Below are 17,390 nucleotides of genomic sequence, written 5' to 3' on the forward strand. Positions count from 1 at the left end.
TGTTGCAGTTGTTTAGCTGGTCCTGGCCAGGTTTGAACCTGGTGCCGTAACCACTGTGCTATGGGTGCCGAGCTGCAAAATAGCTTTCTTTGCAATAGAAAATTGTAATAGCAAAAAATTAATAGAGCATTTTTGTTTTTAATATAATGATCCAGATTACATGAGATCCCGGGTTTGAGACCAGCCTGAGCCTGAGTGAGACTTCATCTCTAAAAAAAAAAAAATAGGCAGGCATTGTGGCAGGCACCTGTGGTCTCAGCAACTTGGGAGGTTGAGGCAAGAGGATCACTTGAACCTAAGTGTTGTTATGAGCTACTAAGCCACAGCACTCTACCAAAGGGTGACAAAGTGAGACTATCTCAAAAAAAAAAAAAAAGTGCATTATGATTCAGTTATTAGTTTGCTGATTAATGGTTTTTTAACTAAATCACTGAAACAGGTTTTTATCCAGTAGTTAAAATGCCTGTTTTCTTCTTTTGTATGAATTTAAATGGGTAGGACATAATTTTTTTCTTTTCTCCCCCCAGTATCCTTTCCTTGGTCCTGTACCTACTAGAATGGGTGGATTCTTTAATTCTGGCTGTTCTCAGTGCCAGATAAGCTCTTTTTATCTTGTTAATGATATTTATGAGCTGGATACCAATGGTTTAGGTAAGTGTACACTTGCAAGGATGCTTACTGAGTCTTTGTCATTGAAAACTTAATGGGGGAGAGGGGAGGAAGAAAGGAGTTGGTGTGCTCCTACTTAATAGGCACAATGTAAGGGTATATGGTACACCTCTAGGGTGTGGGGCACAACTACAAGATGGACTCTACCTAACAAGTGCAAACATTGTAACTTAGTTATTTGTACTTTCACATTAATCTGAAAAAATATTTTAAAAAAGACAACTTAATAAATGCAATAAAATATCCATAACCTCACCCATTTGGAAAAGTTTGGAATAGATGAAAGCTGGAATCTGTTCTGGAAGTGTCTGGTTTAGTATACAAGAATATATTTTATAGGTTACAAAGTAATGTTTTAGAAGCTTAATTCCTTTTCATGTTAGATTCAAAAGTTAAAGAAGGCTCGGCGCCTATAGCTCAACCGACTAAGGCGCCAGCCACGTACACCTAAGGTGGCGGGTTCGAATCCCCAGCCCGGACCCGCCAAACAACAATGACGGCTGCAACCAAAAAAAAAAAATAGCCGGGCGTTGTGGCGGGCGCCTGTGGTCCCAGCTACTTGGGAGGCGGAGGCAGGAGACTCGCTTGAGCCCAGGAGTTGGAGGTTGCTGTGAGCTGTAATGCCACGGCACTCTACCCAGGGGGACAGCTTGAGGCTCTGTCTCAAAAAAAAAAAAAAAAACAAAAAACCAAAAGTTAAAGAAATCCTTCATTTGTTGAAATATTGTTGGACTTTAAAAATCAAGCCCTAAACTTTCTGGAGAAGAGAATTTTTTGGAAGATATCAACCCAGTGAAAAACATAAACATTTGATAGACCCTTTCTTTTTAAATTAGAAGGTTTGTAGATCCTGTTATTGAGAATATTTGAAACACATAGATTTCTTTTTTTTTTTGAGACAGAGCCTCAAGCTGTCCCCCTGGGTAGAGTGCCGAGCCAGCACATAGATTTCAAATCCTCCTAAAGAGTTATTTTTTTATTTCGTTATTATTATTATTTTGAGACAGAGTCTCACTATGTTGCCCTTGGTAGACATAATTTAAATGGGGCATCACAACTCACAGCAATCTCAAACTCTTGGGCTTAAACGATTCTCTTGCCTTAGCCTTCAAGGACTGGGACTACAAGTGCCCACCACAACACCTGGCTATTATTGCAGTTATTGTTCTTTAGCTGGCCCAGACTGGGTTTGAACCCTCCAGCCTTGGTGCATGTGGCTGGCGCCATTAACCACTGTGCTACGAGTGCCGAGTCTATTTTATTATTATTTTTGAGACAGAGTCTCACTTTGTCACCTTTGGTAGAATGCTTTGGCATCATAGCTCACAGCAACCTCAAACTCTTGGGCTCAAGCGATTCTCTTGCCTCAACTTCCCAAGTAGCTGGGACTACAGGCACCTGCCACAACGCCCAGCTATTTTTAGACACAGGGGTCTCACCCTTGCTCAGGCTGGTCTCGAATCCATGAGCTCAGGCAATCCACCTCAGCCTCCTATAGTGCTAGGAGTCCAGGCGTGAGCCATCAAGCCCAGCCTCCTAAAGAATTTTAGGTAGTACCTTTGACAAAAAGTCAATTAATACTTTTCCTTTTCCTTTCCTTCATCTCTCTCTCTCTTTCTCTATCTCTGAATCATGGACTTTAGATGTTAAGAGGTCCTTTTTTTGAGACAGAGTCTTAACTCTATTGCCCTGAATAGAGTGTTGTGGAATCATCATAGCTCACAGCAACTGAAACTCTTGGGTTCAAGTGATCTTCTTACCTCTGCCTCCCGAGTAGCTGGGACTACAGGTGCCTGCCAGCTAGGTTTTCTATTTTTAGTAGAGAAGGGGTTTCCCTCTTCCTTAGGCTGGTCTCAAACTACTGAGCTCAAACAATTCCCCCCACCTTGGCTTCCCAGAATGCTGCAATTACAGTCATGAGCCATTGTACCCAGCCAAGGGGTCTTAAGTGAAGAAAAAATATCCTTGTTCATGAACTACTTGCAGGTATTGATCTTGCTTCTGCTTCATCTTAATAAATAAAAATTTTTTATTTTTTGTTTTTTAATTTTAGATGATACAATGGAGATCCAGGAGCGAATAGAAAATAATCTTAAGTCTTTATTAGGACAATTAAAAGGTAAGTGTTCTTTCTGTGGATGACTATATTTGTATCTGGTTGTTTGGCACTATCTCAAGTTGTTTTTTTTTTCCTACAGAAACTTCCAAGGCGATTTGAAAATACTACATAAGTTTGGGGATTTTTAAAGACTTGTTAACCATTGAGAATTAAATTTTGATTACGAAAGTACTACATACATATTATAAAATACTATAACTAAATGCTGGGCACCTATAGTCTCAGCTACTTGGAAGGCTGAGCAAGGAGGATCCCTTGAGCCCAGGAGCTCAAGGCTATAGTGAGCTATGATTGTGCGGTTGCACTCCAGCCTGGGTAACAGAGTGAGAAATAAAGAGCTTGAAATAATTCCTGGAGATCATATGGGACAGAGAAAAAAATAAAGAGCTTTAGATAGATACTGTATCCTTTAGAGTTTGGTTTGTTATGAGAAATGAATGGGGGGAAAAGTTTTCTCGAATAAGCTTTTGATATTTGCTTATTCTTTATTAGATTGTGTATTATGTTTCTAAAAACAGCATTGAAACAAAAGCTGAATAAAACCATAAAATATTTTTTGTTTTCAGATGTCTTCAGTAAATGTAAAGGTGACCTCTTAGAAGTTAAAGATGGTAACTTGAAAACACATCCTACTCTTTTAGAAAACCTAGTCTTCTTTGTTGAGGTATGTTTTTGTTCTCTTGCTCAAAGATGTGATTTTCCTAAATGGTATGCAAGATTCATTTTCCAACAATAAATAGATAATTGGTACCCTGTACCTGCCATTTAACTCTCCTTTTGCTTTTTGTTAATTGAAAAGCAGTTTAGGCTGGGCAGGGTGCTCATGCCTGTAATCCCTGCACTTAGGGAGGCTAAAGCAGGAGAATCACTTGAAACCAGGAGTTTGAGGTTAAGTGAGCTATGATTGTGCCAGGGCACTCCATCCTGGGTGACATAGTGAGACCCTATCTCCACAAGAATAAAGATAAAGCAAGTAAAACAATTTGGATCATTTTCTAAACTAAATCCTTAGAAGAATTTTAAGAAAATTTTATTCATAATGCTTAGGTAAAACTTGTTGAAATTTGCTTTACTCATCTCTAAGGTTCCTTATATTCACTACAAATCTAGCTATTTTCTCTTTGTTCTCCTTTCTGATTTACCTTTTTTTTTTTTGTTTTCTTCTTCCTGAGACAGAGTCGTGTTCTGTTGCTCCAGGCTAGAGTTACCATGGCCTCAGGTTACCTCATAGCAACCTCAGACTCCTGGGTTCAAGCAATCCACCTGCCTCAGCCTCCCAAGTATCTGGGACTATAGACACCTGCCATAACACTCAGCTAACTTTTCTAGTTTTAGTAGAGACAGAGTCTTAACTCTTGCACAGGCTGGTCTTGGACGCTGAGTTCAAGGGATCCTCCTACCTTGGCCTCTTAGAGTGCGAGGATTACAGACATGAGCCATTTTGCCTGGCCTTGGTTCACTCTTTATTATGTAGTTTATTTGTCTAGATCTTTTATTTGTTGTTGTCATCTTCTAATTACTGTGATATTATCCATTAAGAAGTCTAGGAGCTGATGTAGCAAAATCTGGCCCCCTGTTTTTTATGTGCCAGAGAGAAAAGGAGGATTGCAAACACTTGTAATTCATTGGCTTTCCTTTTATTTCTGTCATATATTTGTTTACTTTTCTCCCACATTAGTCTGCAAGATTCCTATAGGCATTGTATTCTATTCTCATCACTGGCACATAGTAAATGCCTAAGAGATTCTTATTGAATGAATAAGTAATAATTGGACCTATCTGTACATACACACACTTAGGAGAAGACATGTAAACAGCTAATTTAATACAGCACAGCAGAATATGTGCTGATCAATTGGGGAGATTTCTCCATATATATGGAAGTTAAGGTTTGCAGGTAAGATGGTATCTTACTTGTCTAGAAAGGTGTCAAGGGAAAGAGACATATTATAAAGAACCTTTTAAAAAAAAAAACCTTTTAGTTCCACTGAGTAAACAGGATGTTGGTAAATCCTCACTTCTACAGAGAAGTAAAAGAAAACTGGAGTGATGTGCAGAAGATGGATACAGAGCTGGGAGAACCAGAAATTGGAGGATTTGAGGGAGAAATTGAAGGGATTTTGCATGGAATTGCCACTTAGAATTTCTTTATTTAATCCATTCTTCCCTGATAAATAATGGTCGTGTAATCTTTATTGAGAAATTTGCAATTTTCATCTTTCAGACTATTTCCATTATCCTTTGGGTGTCCAGTTACTGTGAGAGTGTCCTGCGACCATACAAATTAAATTTACAGAAAAAGAAAAAGAAGAAAAAAGAAACCAGCATCATCATGGTAATAACAAAAATTGCAACTACCAATCTGGTCACATGCTATGTTTTCTTTTCATTGTTTTCCTCCATGTTGTAAAAGTCTTTAGGAGTCTATATACATTCCTTCCCCCCATGTACACCTTTTTTTTTTTTTCTAATTATACGCCAACAGAAAAGTTGAAAAGACTATTGCAGTGACACCCATAAAGGTCCTTAGCTAGATTATCACTTATTAACTGTATACCACATTTGCCTATGTCTGTCTCCCCCCCAACTCTCACTCCCTTCTAACTTCCTCTTTCCTTTGCCTCCTCCTTGTTTGTTGACCAATTCAATAGAAAAGTACAGACTTGGCTCAGCGCCTGTGGCTCAAGCGGCTAAGACGCCAGCCACATACACCTGAGCTGGTGGGTTCAAATCCAACTTGGGCCTGCCAAACAACAATGATGGCTACAACCAAAAAAATAGCCAGGCATTGTGACAGGCACCTATAGTCCCAGCTACTTGGGAGGCAGAGGCAGGAGAATCACTTGAGGCCAGGAGTTGGAGGTTGCTGTGAGCTGTGATGCCACAGCGCTCTACCCAGGGTGACAGTTTAAGACTGTCTCAAAAAAAAAAAAAAAATAGGCTCAGCTCATGTGGCTCAAGTGGCTAAGGTGCCAGCCACATACACCTAAGGTGACAGGTTCAAATCCAGCCTGGGCCCACCAAAAACAACAATGACGGCTGCAACCAAAAAATAGCTGGGCGTTGTGGCGGGCGCCTGTGGTCCCAGCTACTTGAGAGGCTGAGGCAGGAGACTGGCTTGAGCCCAGAAGTTGGAGGTTGCTGTGAGCTGTGATGCCACAGCACTCTACCCAGGGGGATAGCTTGAGGCTCTGTCTCAAAACAAACAAAAAAAAAAAAAAAGAAAAGAAAAGTACAGACTTTTCTTTCTCTTTTCTTTCTCTTTCTTACTCTGTAGCCCCAGCCGGAGTGCAGTGGTGTCATAATAGCTTACTACAACCTCAAACTCCTGGGCTCAAGCAGTCCTACTGCCTCTGCCTCCTTAGTAGCTCGGGCTACAGGTGCACACCACTGTGCCTGGCCAGTAGTGCCTTTTTCCTTTTGAAATGAATACTAAAGCTATGAGATGATGCTTTGAGTCTGTGAAATCCTATTTCCCAATGGTCTCTCACCCATTAGTTTTAGCATCCATTGTTAGTAGTTGAACTTGCCTGAATCATTTATTACACTGATATGTCCAAAGTGGCAATTTTTACAAATTTTACTAATCTGTGATTATTTATCAGCTAGCATCATTTTGTAAAATAGTATGTCCCATTTACATTCTATGTATTTGAATGTATAAAAAATATACAGGTGGCCGTAAAGTTCATGTGCAATTTTAAAATAGACAAGTATTTAACCTGGATAGTATTGAAACACATTCTTCTCAGTAAAGTATCATAAAGAAAAAGCAACTATCCAATTTACTCAATACTAATATTAAGCCAGTAGACAATCTAATTCACACCTACAAAGAAGAAAAACTCAATTCATGTTGTAGGGGGAAATGAGGAATGGGCAGAGGGGAAGGGGGTTTGGGGTGCACCCACTGAATGGGCACAATGTAGGAGTGTATGGCACACCTTTTGGGTGCAGGACATAACTGCAAAATACACTCTACCTAACAGATTCAAATATTGTGACTTGGTTGTTTGTATGCTCACATTAACCTGAAATAAATAAAAACAAGTCCTATAAAGCCCTTTAAAAATGAAAAAAAAAAGACAACTATTTTAAATTTCACACAGACCTGAATATACATGTTTAAAATATTACTATCTATTTGAGTGTCACTATGGACTCATTTTTTTCTTTTTTCTTTTTTTTTTTTTTTTTGAGACGGAGCCTCAAGCTATCCCCCTGGGCAGAGTGTCATGGCATCACGCTCACAGCAACCTCCAACCCCTGGGCTCAAGCGAGTCTCCTGCCTCAGCCTCCCAAGTAGCTGGGACCACAGGCGCCCGCCACAACGCCCGGCCATTTTTTGGTTGCAGCCATCATTGTTGTTTGGCGGGCCCGGGCTGGGGATTCGAACCCGCCACCTTAGGTGTATATGGCTGGCGCCTTAGCCACTTGAGCCACAGGCGCCGAGCCTCATTTTTTTCTTAAATTCTAATCTGTTAGGGTCAGGAGTAGTATAGTGACTTATGACTGTAATCCGAACACTCTGGGAGGCTGAAGCAGGTGGATTGCTTGAGCTCAGAAGTTCAGCATCAATTTGAGCAAGAGCAAAACCTTGTCTCTTTTTAAAAAGGGGGAGGGGGGCTACAGTTCCAGCTACTTGGGAGGCTAATGCAAAAGAATTGTTTTTAGCCCAGAAGTTTGAGGTTGTTGTGAGCTGTGATGCCACAGCACTCTACCCAGCGCGACAAAGTGAGACTCCATCTCAAAAAAAAAATGAAAAAAATTTTCGAATCTTTATCAACGTTTTCTTTTGGATGCTCAAATTGTCCCAAATGCTAGCCCTATTATGCTGGTTTCTGTCATTTAACATGTCCTCGTCAGTTTTTGAGCCTTTCTGGAACAGCAAAAATGTTCAATGGACTTTCTTAGTAAACTGAAAACAGATGTTTTCTCAAGAGCCTTTGTTCATTTGTGGGGACTGGTATTTTGAAAACAATAGGTGTTAGTGTGCTTTCATTGCTTCTAGTTTCTTTCAGTGGAGAGACCTAGGCAGTGTATTTACACTCAAACACACACAGTTTTAACTAATGAATTTTTACCGATACCCTCAATTTTAATCCAGCAGCCAGTGTTCTTTTTTTCCCTCATTCCCTAGGTGTAGCTTTCTTTTCCCAGAGTCAGAACCCTGGTTCCCAGTACCATCAATACGTGTATTTATTTATCAGTCGTTTCAGAATAAGTACTAAACAATTTTTAGAATTAAAGCTCACGACATGCTATTTTATTAATGTTTGAGTTTATACTGCCATTATTAATGGGAGATTTTTGTACTCTGTAGCAAAATAATCACTGTCCTTTGAAAATGATTATTGATGATAACTCAGTGCCTGTAACTCAGTGGTTAGGGTGCCAGCCATATACACTGAGGCAGGCCCGTTTGAGCCTGGTCCAGGCTTGCTAAACAACAACTACAAAAAAAAAGAAAAAAGAAATAGCTGGGCGTAGTGGTGGGTGCCTGTTTCAAAAAAAAAAAAAAGAAGAAGAAAATGATTGTTGATGGTTTCGGCAGTAAAATTGACTTTATGAACAATTCAGTAACAATTCAGAATTTTTTTTTCCCAGGAATTCTTTAGGCACTTTGCTAAGTGTTAAAATTTATCCAAAAACAAAGGGTTCTCAGGTTTGAATGAGGGACTAAATGAGAGTACCTTCTTTCCTTCATTCTGTTCAAAATAATTTAACAAACAGTAAGAAAAAAAGATAATTTAACAGATCGTAAGGGCAAAGTTTAAAAGTGTAGATTAGAGTTGCTTTTGCTTTGAAGGAATGCCTACAATCCCAGGACTTGTCAAATAGTTTGTTAGTATTTGGATTTTGTAGTATTTTTTATTATTTTTCTGATTTCTAAAAATGAGAGTGGTTTTCCTTTTTGTGATTGACAGAATAACACATAAAAATATGAAAAAGTGAAGATTGTTCATATACCCACCAACAAGTAATGTATCATTGCTAAAATTTTAGTGGAAATCAAACCAGGACATGTGGCTTGTCTGGTTTTTGTTTTTGTGTTTGTTTTGTTTTTGTTTTCACTTAACATGGTATCTTGGACATCTTTCTTTTTCTTTTTTTTTTTTTTCTTATTCTCCCCCTCTTCCTTTGAGTCATACACTCTATTGCTCTGGGTAGTCATCTTAACTCACTGCAACCTCAGACTCTTGAACTCAAAGGGTCTTTCTGCTTCGGCTTCCCAAGTAGCTGGGACTACAAGGCACAGCACCACAAAGATAATTTTTTTATTTTTAATAGAGACAAGTTCTCACTCTTGGCTCAGGCTGGTTTCAAACTCCTGAGGTCAAGCAGTCTACCCATCTCATCCTCTTAGAGTGCTACGATTTCAAGTGTGAGCCACCATGTCCAGCCTATAATTTATTTTTATTGATGAATATTTGGTTGGTTCTGATTTTGTAATATTATAAAATACAGGCAAATATTTATATATAAAATATATACAAATTGATAAAGATGAATTAATAATTTCCTTAAGCTAGCTATTCATTCTAAAATGAACTGAATATATACGTTTTTACACTCTTCCCCAACAGTGTTGAGTGTGTCTGAATCTTTGGTCATTTGATAAGTAAACATTGATAACCCCTTTTCTAATATGCATTTTCCTTAATTTTATTGGTTTTAAACCTTGAAAGAATACTTCTTAAGTTAAAAGCTAGTCTTATTAGTTGATTGGTTAGGTTTTTCTGTGTTAATATTAATATACATACATATGCGTATGTGTATATATATATATATATATATTTTTTTTTTTTAATTTTTGTGACAGTCTCACTTTGTTGCCCTTGGTAGAGTGCTATGGCATCATAGCTCATAGCAACCTCAAACTCCTGGGCTCAAGTGATTCTCTTGTCTCTGCCTCCCAAGTAGCTGGGACTACAGGCACCTGCAATAATACCCAGGTATTTTTAGAGCCGAGGTCTTGCTCTGGCTCAGGCTGGTCTTGAACCTGTGAGCTCAGGCAGTTGACCCACCTAAGCCTCCCAGAGTGCTAGGATAACTGGCGTGAGCCACCATGCCTGGCCTATTTATATTTTTATAATATAAATATATTTATTTCTTGGATTTCTTTGATACATTTTCTCTTCCTGTCTTTGCCCAGGTTTCCTATTATAGTGTAATATTTTGAGTTGTTGGGTTGTTTACACATAATTATCAGTGTCATTGGTCTTCATTATATATGATGTGGTTTTTTTCCCTGCTTATTAAGCTGTTGTCTGATTCAAAATATGCAAATATCCTTTCCCATTGGGTAGGTTGTCTATTTGCTTTGGTTGTTGTCTCCTTGGCTGTACAGAAGCTTTTCAGTTTAATTAAATCCCATTGCAGTCTTCCTCATAAAGTCTTTCTCCAGGCTGATATCTTCCAGTGTTTTTCCTATTCTTTCTTTGAGGATTTTTATCATTTCATGCCTTAAATTTAAGTCCTTTATCCATCTTGAATCAATTTTTGTGAGTGGAGAAAGATGCGGGTCCAGTTTCAGTCTTACATACGGATGTCCAGTTCTCCCAGCACCATTTATTGAATAGAGAGTCTTTCATCCAGTGGACACTCTTGTTTGGTTTATCGAAGATTAGGTGGCTGTAAGTTGTTAGTTTCATTTACTGGTTTTCTATTTCATTCCAAATGTCTGTGTCTCTATTTTTGTGCCAGTACCATGCTGTCTTGATCACTATCGCCTTGTAATACAGCCTGAAATCTGGTATGGTGATATCCCCAGCTTTTTTTTTTTTTTTTTTTTTTTTACTAAGAACTGCCTTAGCTATACGAGTTTTTTCCTGATGATGCAGGTTTTATTTTTTAGTTTGTCATTTATTTTTTAACTTGAGTGATTTTTTTTGTCTGTATAGTAATAGATGAAAAACAAAATAATATTCTTAGTCGTTTCTAGCTTAGTGCCATGTTTAGAAAGACTTTTTCAATTGTCAGTGTCTTGATCACAGAAGTTGTTAACCAAATTTTCTTTTCTTTTGTTTGTTTTTGTTTTCGTTTTTGTTTTTGTTTTGAGACAGTCTCACTGTGTTGCCCTTAGGTCATAGCTTCACAGCTCACAGCAATCTCAAACTCTTGGGCTTAAGCAATTTTCTTGCCTCAGCCTCCCAAGTAGCCAGTACTATAGGCGCCCACCACATCACTCGGCTATTTTTTTGTTGAGGTTGTTATTGTTGTTTGGCAGCCCAGGACCAGGTTTGAACCTGCCAGCCCCAAGGTATGTGGCTGGCACCGTATCCACTGAGCTACAGGCACCGAGCCAGAAGTTGTTACTGAATTTTCTTCTGGTGTTTTGATGGGTAATTTTACATTTAGGTATTTAATCTGTCTGAAATTTATTTAAATATTTATTTACTACATTGTTTTATATTCCTAAATGTCTAACCTGTTATCCCAGTACCATTTATCTACGTGCAATCAGTATTTTGAAATGCTACCATTTATATTTTATATGGTTTGGTCTATCTCAGGACTTGTTTCCTTTGTTTTTTGTTTTGAGACAGAGTGTCACTATGTCACCCTCGGTTGAGTGCTATAGTGTCACAGCTCACAGCAACCTCAATCTCCTGGGCTTAAGCGATTCTCTTGCCTCAGCCTCCCAGTACTTCAGGCACCCACCACAACACCTGGCTATTTTTTTGTTGCAGTTGTCATTGTTGTTAGCTGTCCTGGGCTGGGTTAGAACCTGCCAGCCTCAGTGTATGTGGCTGGCGCCATAACCACTGTGCTATGAGTGCCACGCCAAGGACTTATTTCCTTTGACTCTGTCAATGTATATGCCAATACCGCCTGGTTTTGATGTAAGTTCAAAATGTACTCAAATCAGTCTTTTTTTCAGAGTTTTCTTTGCTCTTGTCACCCATTAGTTTTTCTATTAGGACTTAGAATATTCTGTTTCTGTTCTCTAAAAAGTAACACAGGAAATATCAAAGACAAAAAGAGAAAAATAAAGTCTTGATTCCCTTTACCTTTTGTGTTTCAGGATTCCCAGCCGTAAGTTGAGTATTGATCAACTAAAATTTTTTTTTTGTTTTTTTTGAGACCGTCTCACTCTGTCATCCTGAGTAAAGTACTGTGGTATCATAGCTCACAGCAACCTCAAATTCTCAAAAAATTTTTTTTTTGTTTTTTTGTTTTGGGCAGAGTGTCTGCTCAAACTGTCACCCTAAGCATAGTGCCGTGGCATCACAGCTCACAGCAGCCTCAAACTCTTGGTCATCTCTAGTTTCCTAGAATGAAATAAAACCTCATTTTTAAAAAAAGCTTAAGTCATCATTATTATTGGTAGCAATTAAATTTACGTTGGATTGAGACTCTTAATATCTAAATATCCCTGTTATTAGTAAAATTAAATAATGCTGTAGCATGAAATTAGTAAGGATTATGTACTATTAACATAGGAAATATGTTTGATAATCTTTGAACTCTTTTTACATCTTTTCCTAGCCACCTGTCTTTACCAGTTTTCAAGATTATGTTACTGGGCTTCAGACTTTAATTTCCAGTGTTGTGGATCATATTAAAGGGCTTGAAACACATCTAATTGCACTTAAACTTGAAGAACTTATTTTAGAAGACACTTCTCTCTCACCGGTAAGAGATTATAGATGATAAGCAGCGTTATATGTCTATATACTCATATGTTTGTTCTTACCTTTAGCTCTAGGACAAGTTTGGGTTTTTTATTTTGGGACAGAGTCTCATTTTATCGCCCTTGGTAGAGTGCCGTGACATCGTAGCTCACAGCAAAGCGAAACTCTTGAGCTTGGGTAATCTTGCCTCAGCCTCCTGAGTAACTGGGACTACAGGGTATCCTACCATGCCCAGCTAATTTATTTTTGTTTAGTGACAGGGTCTTGCTGTGTTGCCTTGGATGGCCTCAGGTGATTCTCTTGTCTTGGCCTCCCAAAGTACTGGGATTACAGGCATGAACCATATAAGACTTGTCTTTGTACTTTTTGAAAAGTATATGATATTCTCTGTTCTACAGCTTGACTTTTTTCACTCAGCTTTATGTTCAAGAGTTCTTTGTATTTAGATTAATGCATATGAATCAATCTTGTTCACTAAACAACTGTATAGAATTCAAAATGCAGGCTCGGCACTTGTAGCTCAGCGGCTAGGGTGCCAGCCACATACACCAGAGCTGGCAGTTTCCAACCCAGCCCAGGTCTGCCAAACAACAATAACAATAAAATAGCTGGGTGTTGTGGTGGGCACCTCTAGTCCCAGCTACTTGGGAATCTGAGGTAAGAGAACTGCTTAAGCCCAAGAGTTTGCGGTTGCTGTGAGCTGTGACGTCACAGTACTTACCAAGGGCAACATAATAAGACTCTTGTCTCAAAAACAAAACAAAACCAAAAAATTCAAAATATAAATGTACCACAGCCATTGGACGTTTTAGGTTGTTTTCTTTATATTTGCTTTTACATACAGTACCAAAAGAAATTTAACTGTATATTACCTTTTATGTGCACTTGTATTTCTTAGGTAGATTATATCTAAAGTTAGTATTATTAGGTCAGAAGGTATAGGTTACCTGGTTTCTTCTGTAGTTCTAGACTTTGCAGCACTGCCAACTTCAAGTAACCTAATCAGTTGTCAGCCAATCTCCTTTTCCCTTTCTGTGTTAGAACACCACTTCCGTATATTTTTTTTGTGGTGTCTACCACAGCAAATATGTTCTGGCAAATATTTAACTCATATTTGAGAAAGTTTAGGAAAGCTGTGGTGTCCTTTTATTGTTTGGTCTCTTGAATCCATGGACTTTGTTAATATGGAAACATTCGTCAGTATTGCAACTGGAAAAGATGGAGTTAGTAAAATTGATGCCTTTTATTTTTGTTTTCATTGATTTCTCTTGGGGAATTAACTTTTTTAAAATTTCAATTTAATGTGAGGGTATAAACAACTAGGTTACAATATTTGCATTGAAAAAAATAACATTTGCAGCCAGGCTTGGTGGCTCACACCTGTAATCCTACCACTCTGGGAGGCTGAGGCAGGTGGATTGCTTGAGTTCACAGGTTTGAGACCAGCCTGAGCCAGAGTGAGACTCCATCTCTAAAAACAGCCAAGAGTTGTGGTGGGTACCTGTAATCCCAGCTACTTGGGAGGCTGAGGCAAGAGAATCGCTTGAGCCCAAGAGTTTGAGGTTGTTGTGACACTACCACTCTACTGAGGGCGATAATGTGAGACTGTCTCTACAAAAAATAAAAAAATTAAAAGCCGGGCATTGTGGCGGGCGCCTGTAGTCCCAGCTGCTCTGGAAGCTGAAGCAAGAGAATCGGTTAAGCCCTTGAGATGGAGGTTGCTATGAGCTGTGCCACCATGGCACTCTACCGAGGGCGACAAAGTAAAACTCTGTCTCAAAAAAACCAAAAAAACTAACAATGTGTCTTTCTACATTATGTGGCCTACAACAAAGGGTACTTGAAAGAATAATTATGTTAAAAAAGCAAAATCTCTATGATTTTTCACAGAGAAAAACATAACATTTGTGGATAAATGCTTTTAGCTTTCTTTGCATTTTATGAGATCGAAGGTTACCCACCCACTTTATTCTGCCAGAGCATGCAATGAGACCAAAGATAATGGTAGTTTTAACTTTTATCTGAAGAACAATACTTAACTCTTATCTTCTTTGTAGGAAGAAAGAAAATTTTCAAAGACTGTTCAAGGGAAGGTGCAGAGCAGTTATCTGCACTCACTTCTTGAAATGGGGGAGCTGCTGAAAAAAAGACTTGAGACCACAAAGAAACTAAAAATTTAAGGAAGTATGAATTGCAGGCACTGATGACTCTACAACAGAAAGTCATACCATCTTCCCAGGCAAAAGCAACATCTAGTTGGCCATCATTTTTAATCCAGAACTTCCTCATAAAATGCATGAAGGACTTTGATCGTGAATTAATTTTTTTTAGGATTAAATATATACAACTGATTAAATTATTGTATATAAAGCAGAAGCAGGACCCACATCTGGGTTTGACCACTTTTTATACATGTTCATATACATATGGCAGCAACAAAAGAACCCCACTTACCTTCTCTTGTATTGTCAGAAACATCTAAGTGAGGGATGTATGGGGCAGGGGTGGGGGAGGTTCCTATAAAAGCAGCAATAGAAATTAAGCATAAAGCATCAACCTCATAGCAGCTAAATAGTCCTCCCATTATAGCGGTGGAAGTTTTGGTCTGGTCCTTGAGCCACAGGAAGTAGAGGGGAGTAGTCTCTTTTTTCACAGCAGCAGGTTTGTTTTAAGGCTTCCTCAACTGCTTGGCTCCCACAGAACAGGTACACAAGGCCATAAATGAGATTTGACATAAATATCTGCCTGCTCAGGTAACCCCAGGCACTCATTTTTTGGCTTAACTTTCAACTCATAGCCAAGACATGTTCATCCTAGCTCCTGTGAGAGTTAAATCTCAGGGAGACAAGGAAGACTCTGTTAATTTACAGCTATTTAGCAGGAAAAGCAGTGCAGACCACTTAATATACCTGCAGAGGACTAGCTTGCTCTCTTTCATCCATTTGGGAAAGATGGGAATCACTGTTTTAAAGAAGAGAGGTGTATATAATGTATGCAGACAAGTCTGATACATATTTCATTGGTTTTTGAGTCATATACTACAATTGATTCATGAGTCATATGTGTGTGTGTGTATATATATATATATATGCTTAAAAATTAAGATTTAATACTTAAGTGTTTTTAAGTGGGGTTTGGGAAGGAAAGAATGTACATTATGGATTTAATCTAGGTTTTACGTTTTAGGCTGGCAAAGGAATGTTATCCAGTGGGTTTAAGGTTTGGTCTATTTTCTTCAAACATGGAAAATTATATCAGAATGTTTACTTTGTTTACCTGGAGGTTCCCAAGACTATAGTTTTGGGGGTTGGTCTGTTAGAGAAATATTGCTCTTGGAAATGTTATACAGTTTCTTTGATAACATTTTTGTGTTTTAAAACCCTGCTTCTGTTTTTGGTCTTTCTTACCTAAATACAGTTCAAATTAGTAATTCTATAAGAGCAAAGAAATGAACTCAGTGTGGGAATTCAAGCATCTGATGGAAGATTGGTCTTGAAGACTTTAAAGGTTCTTTCCTATGCACTGCTCTAGTAGTGATACTTTTTCTTTTAAGAGCAACCAAGAGAGAGCTGGGAGAATCTCTATTATGCAAAGCAATTGTATCTTCCCCTTTCTTCACTTTCTTAGATTCAGTTTGACATGCTGATTAGTAACTGCTTAAACTTCCAAGGAAATTTTTAAAAATTACATTACCTATTCAAAATAAGACTTGTTGTAAATCCTAGTCTATCAAAGTAATTTCAGAAATTTATTTTTTATATAAATGGGTAGCCACATCCCAAAAGGGAGAACTGTCTTAAACAAAATGAACTGAAAAATCTGATTCTGAATTTCATTTAATGACAGCATATCATACTCATAACTATGGCCTATTTTAGACAGAACTTTGTGTCTGCTGAGGGGTGGGGTACATGTGTGTGGCATGTGTTCTTGAAATGATGTTTCCTTGAATATCCAAAAAAGTACTGTACTGTAGAAATGCTCTTTGAAAAAGTCTATCAACTGACCATGATCAATCTAGCATATGTATGCTCAGTAGGCTGGCCTTGGTCCTCAGGGACAGTGTGTGACTCTAGTGGGTCTACCTAACAAGTCTCTTGCCTGGAGGTGTCTGGAATCTTTGCTGGTTTTAATGACAAATAATGTTACATTAAGGTTATGCTTCCTTTGTTACTTCCTGATTTTCCTACTAAATATAGCATTAGATCCAACTCTCAACATTTTGAGATTAATTGTAAAAAGAATGAAATTATGCAGAAAAGGCCAATATCTCTTATCAATCTCTTATTTTAGAAACTGTCATGCACTATAAATTGTGTACAGTTTAAAAATGCATATATATTATATATATTCTTACATGAGTAAAAAGCACCCTCTCCCAGAAATCGTTATGTCATTGGTATTTGAAAAGAATTCTCAGATAACCCATTGCTGCTGCTGTTTTTGGTTTGTATAAGTTTTTTTGTTTTTGTGCAGTAAAAATTGATATTTAAAAAAAAAAGGAAAGAAGAAAAAACACGACTACTGTTTACAGACTGAAAAATTATTGCTTTTTTTATACTACTGAGATCCTAAGTTAAGACTTTCCAAAGCAAACATTTGATTTAAATCATTTATCTGATGTGGATAAGAAATAGAGAAATTTTTAGTGTTCTCCACATAATGGAAAATGTACAAATGCCTAGTTGTGTTTCCCATCAATTTTGTATATTTTCATAATTTTAAATGTTCAAAATTGCTTTATATTTTGCAAACACTATGTTCAATCTGGATTTGTCTTTCATTTTAACTTTTAATATAAAGGGGGTTTCAGTGTATTGACAGGTTATTGAAACTCTTCTTACTTGATGTGATTTATTAATATGGGAAGTATATATTCTTCCTTCTTCAAAATTAAGTTAAACACAGCTAATCTACTTTAAACTGGATGGATTAATTTATATAAACATTTTCATTTTAAGTTG

At 37.8% G+C, this 17,390-nt stretch overlaps 1 protein-coding gene across 3 annotated transcripts in view; it reads left to right on the top strand.

Moving 5' to 3' along the window:
• The window catches only part of NAA25 (N(alpha)-acetyltransferase 25, NatB auxiliary subunit), an 85,509-nt gene extending 68,119 nt beyond the window's left edge, over positions 1 to 17,390 (top strand). For 2 of the 3 annotated variants that reach the window (XM_003789967.3, XM_023513283.1), the window contains 6 exons: positions 528 to 651; positions 2,723 to 2,788; positions 3,355 to 3,452; positions 5,013 to 5,123; positions 12,281 to 12,427; positions 14,484 to 17,390. In XM_003789967.3, the coding sequence (XP_003790015.1) occupies positions 528 to 651; positions 2,723 to 2,788; positions 3,355 to 3,452; positions 5,013 to 5,123; positions 12,281 to 12,427; positions 14,484 to 14,606 (669 nt within the window). In that variant the 3' untranslated portion in view covers positions 14,607 to 17,390. The remainder of the gene's footprint in view (positions 1 to 527; positions 652 to 2,722; positions 2,789 to 3,354; positions 3,453 to 5,012; positions 5,124 to 12,280; positions 12,428 to 14,483) is intronic. The other variant, XR_002773430.1, reaches the window with a different exon arrangement.

This window comes from Otolemur garnettii, unplaced genomic scaffold (genome assembly GCF_000181295.1).
Source record: "Otolemur garnettii isolate 467f Iridium unplaced genomic scaffold, OtoGar3 scaffold00038, whole genome shotgun sequence".
Taxonomy (NCBI): domain Eukaryota; kingdom Metazoa; phylum Chordata; class Mammalia; order Primates; family Galagidae; genus Otolemur; species Otolemur garnettii.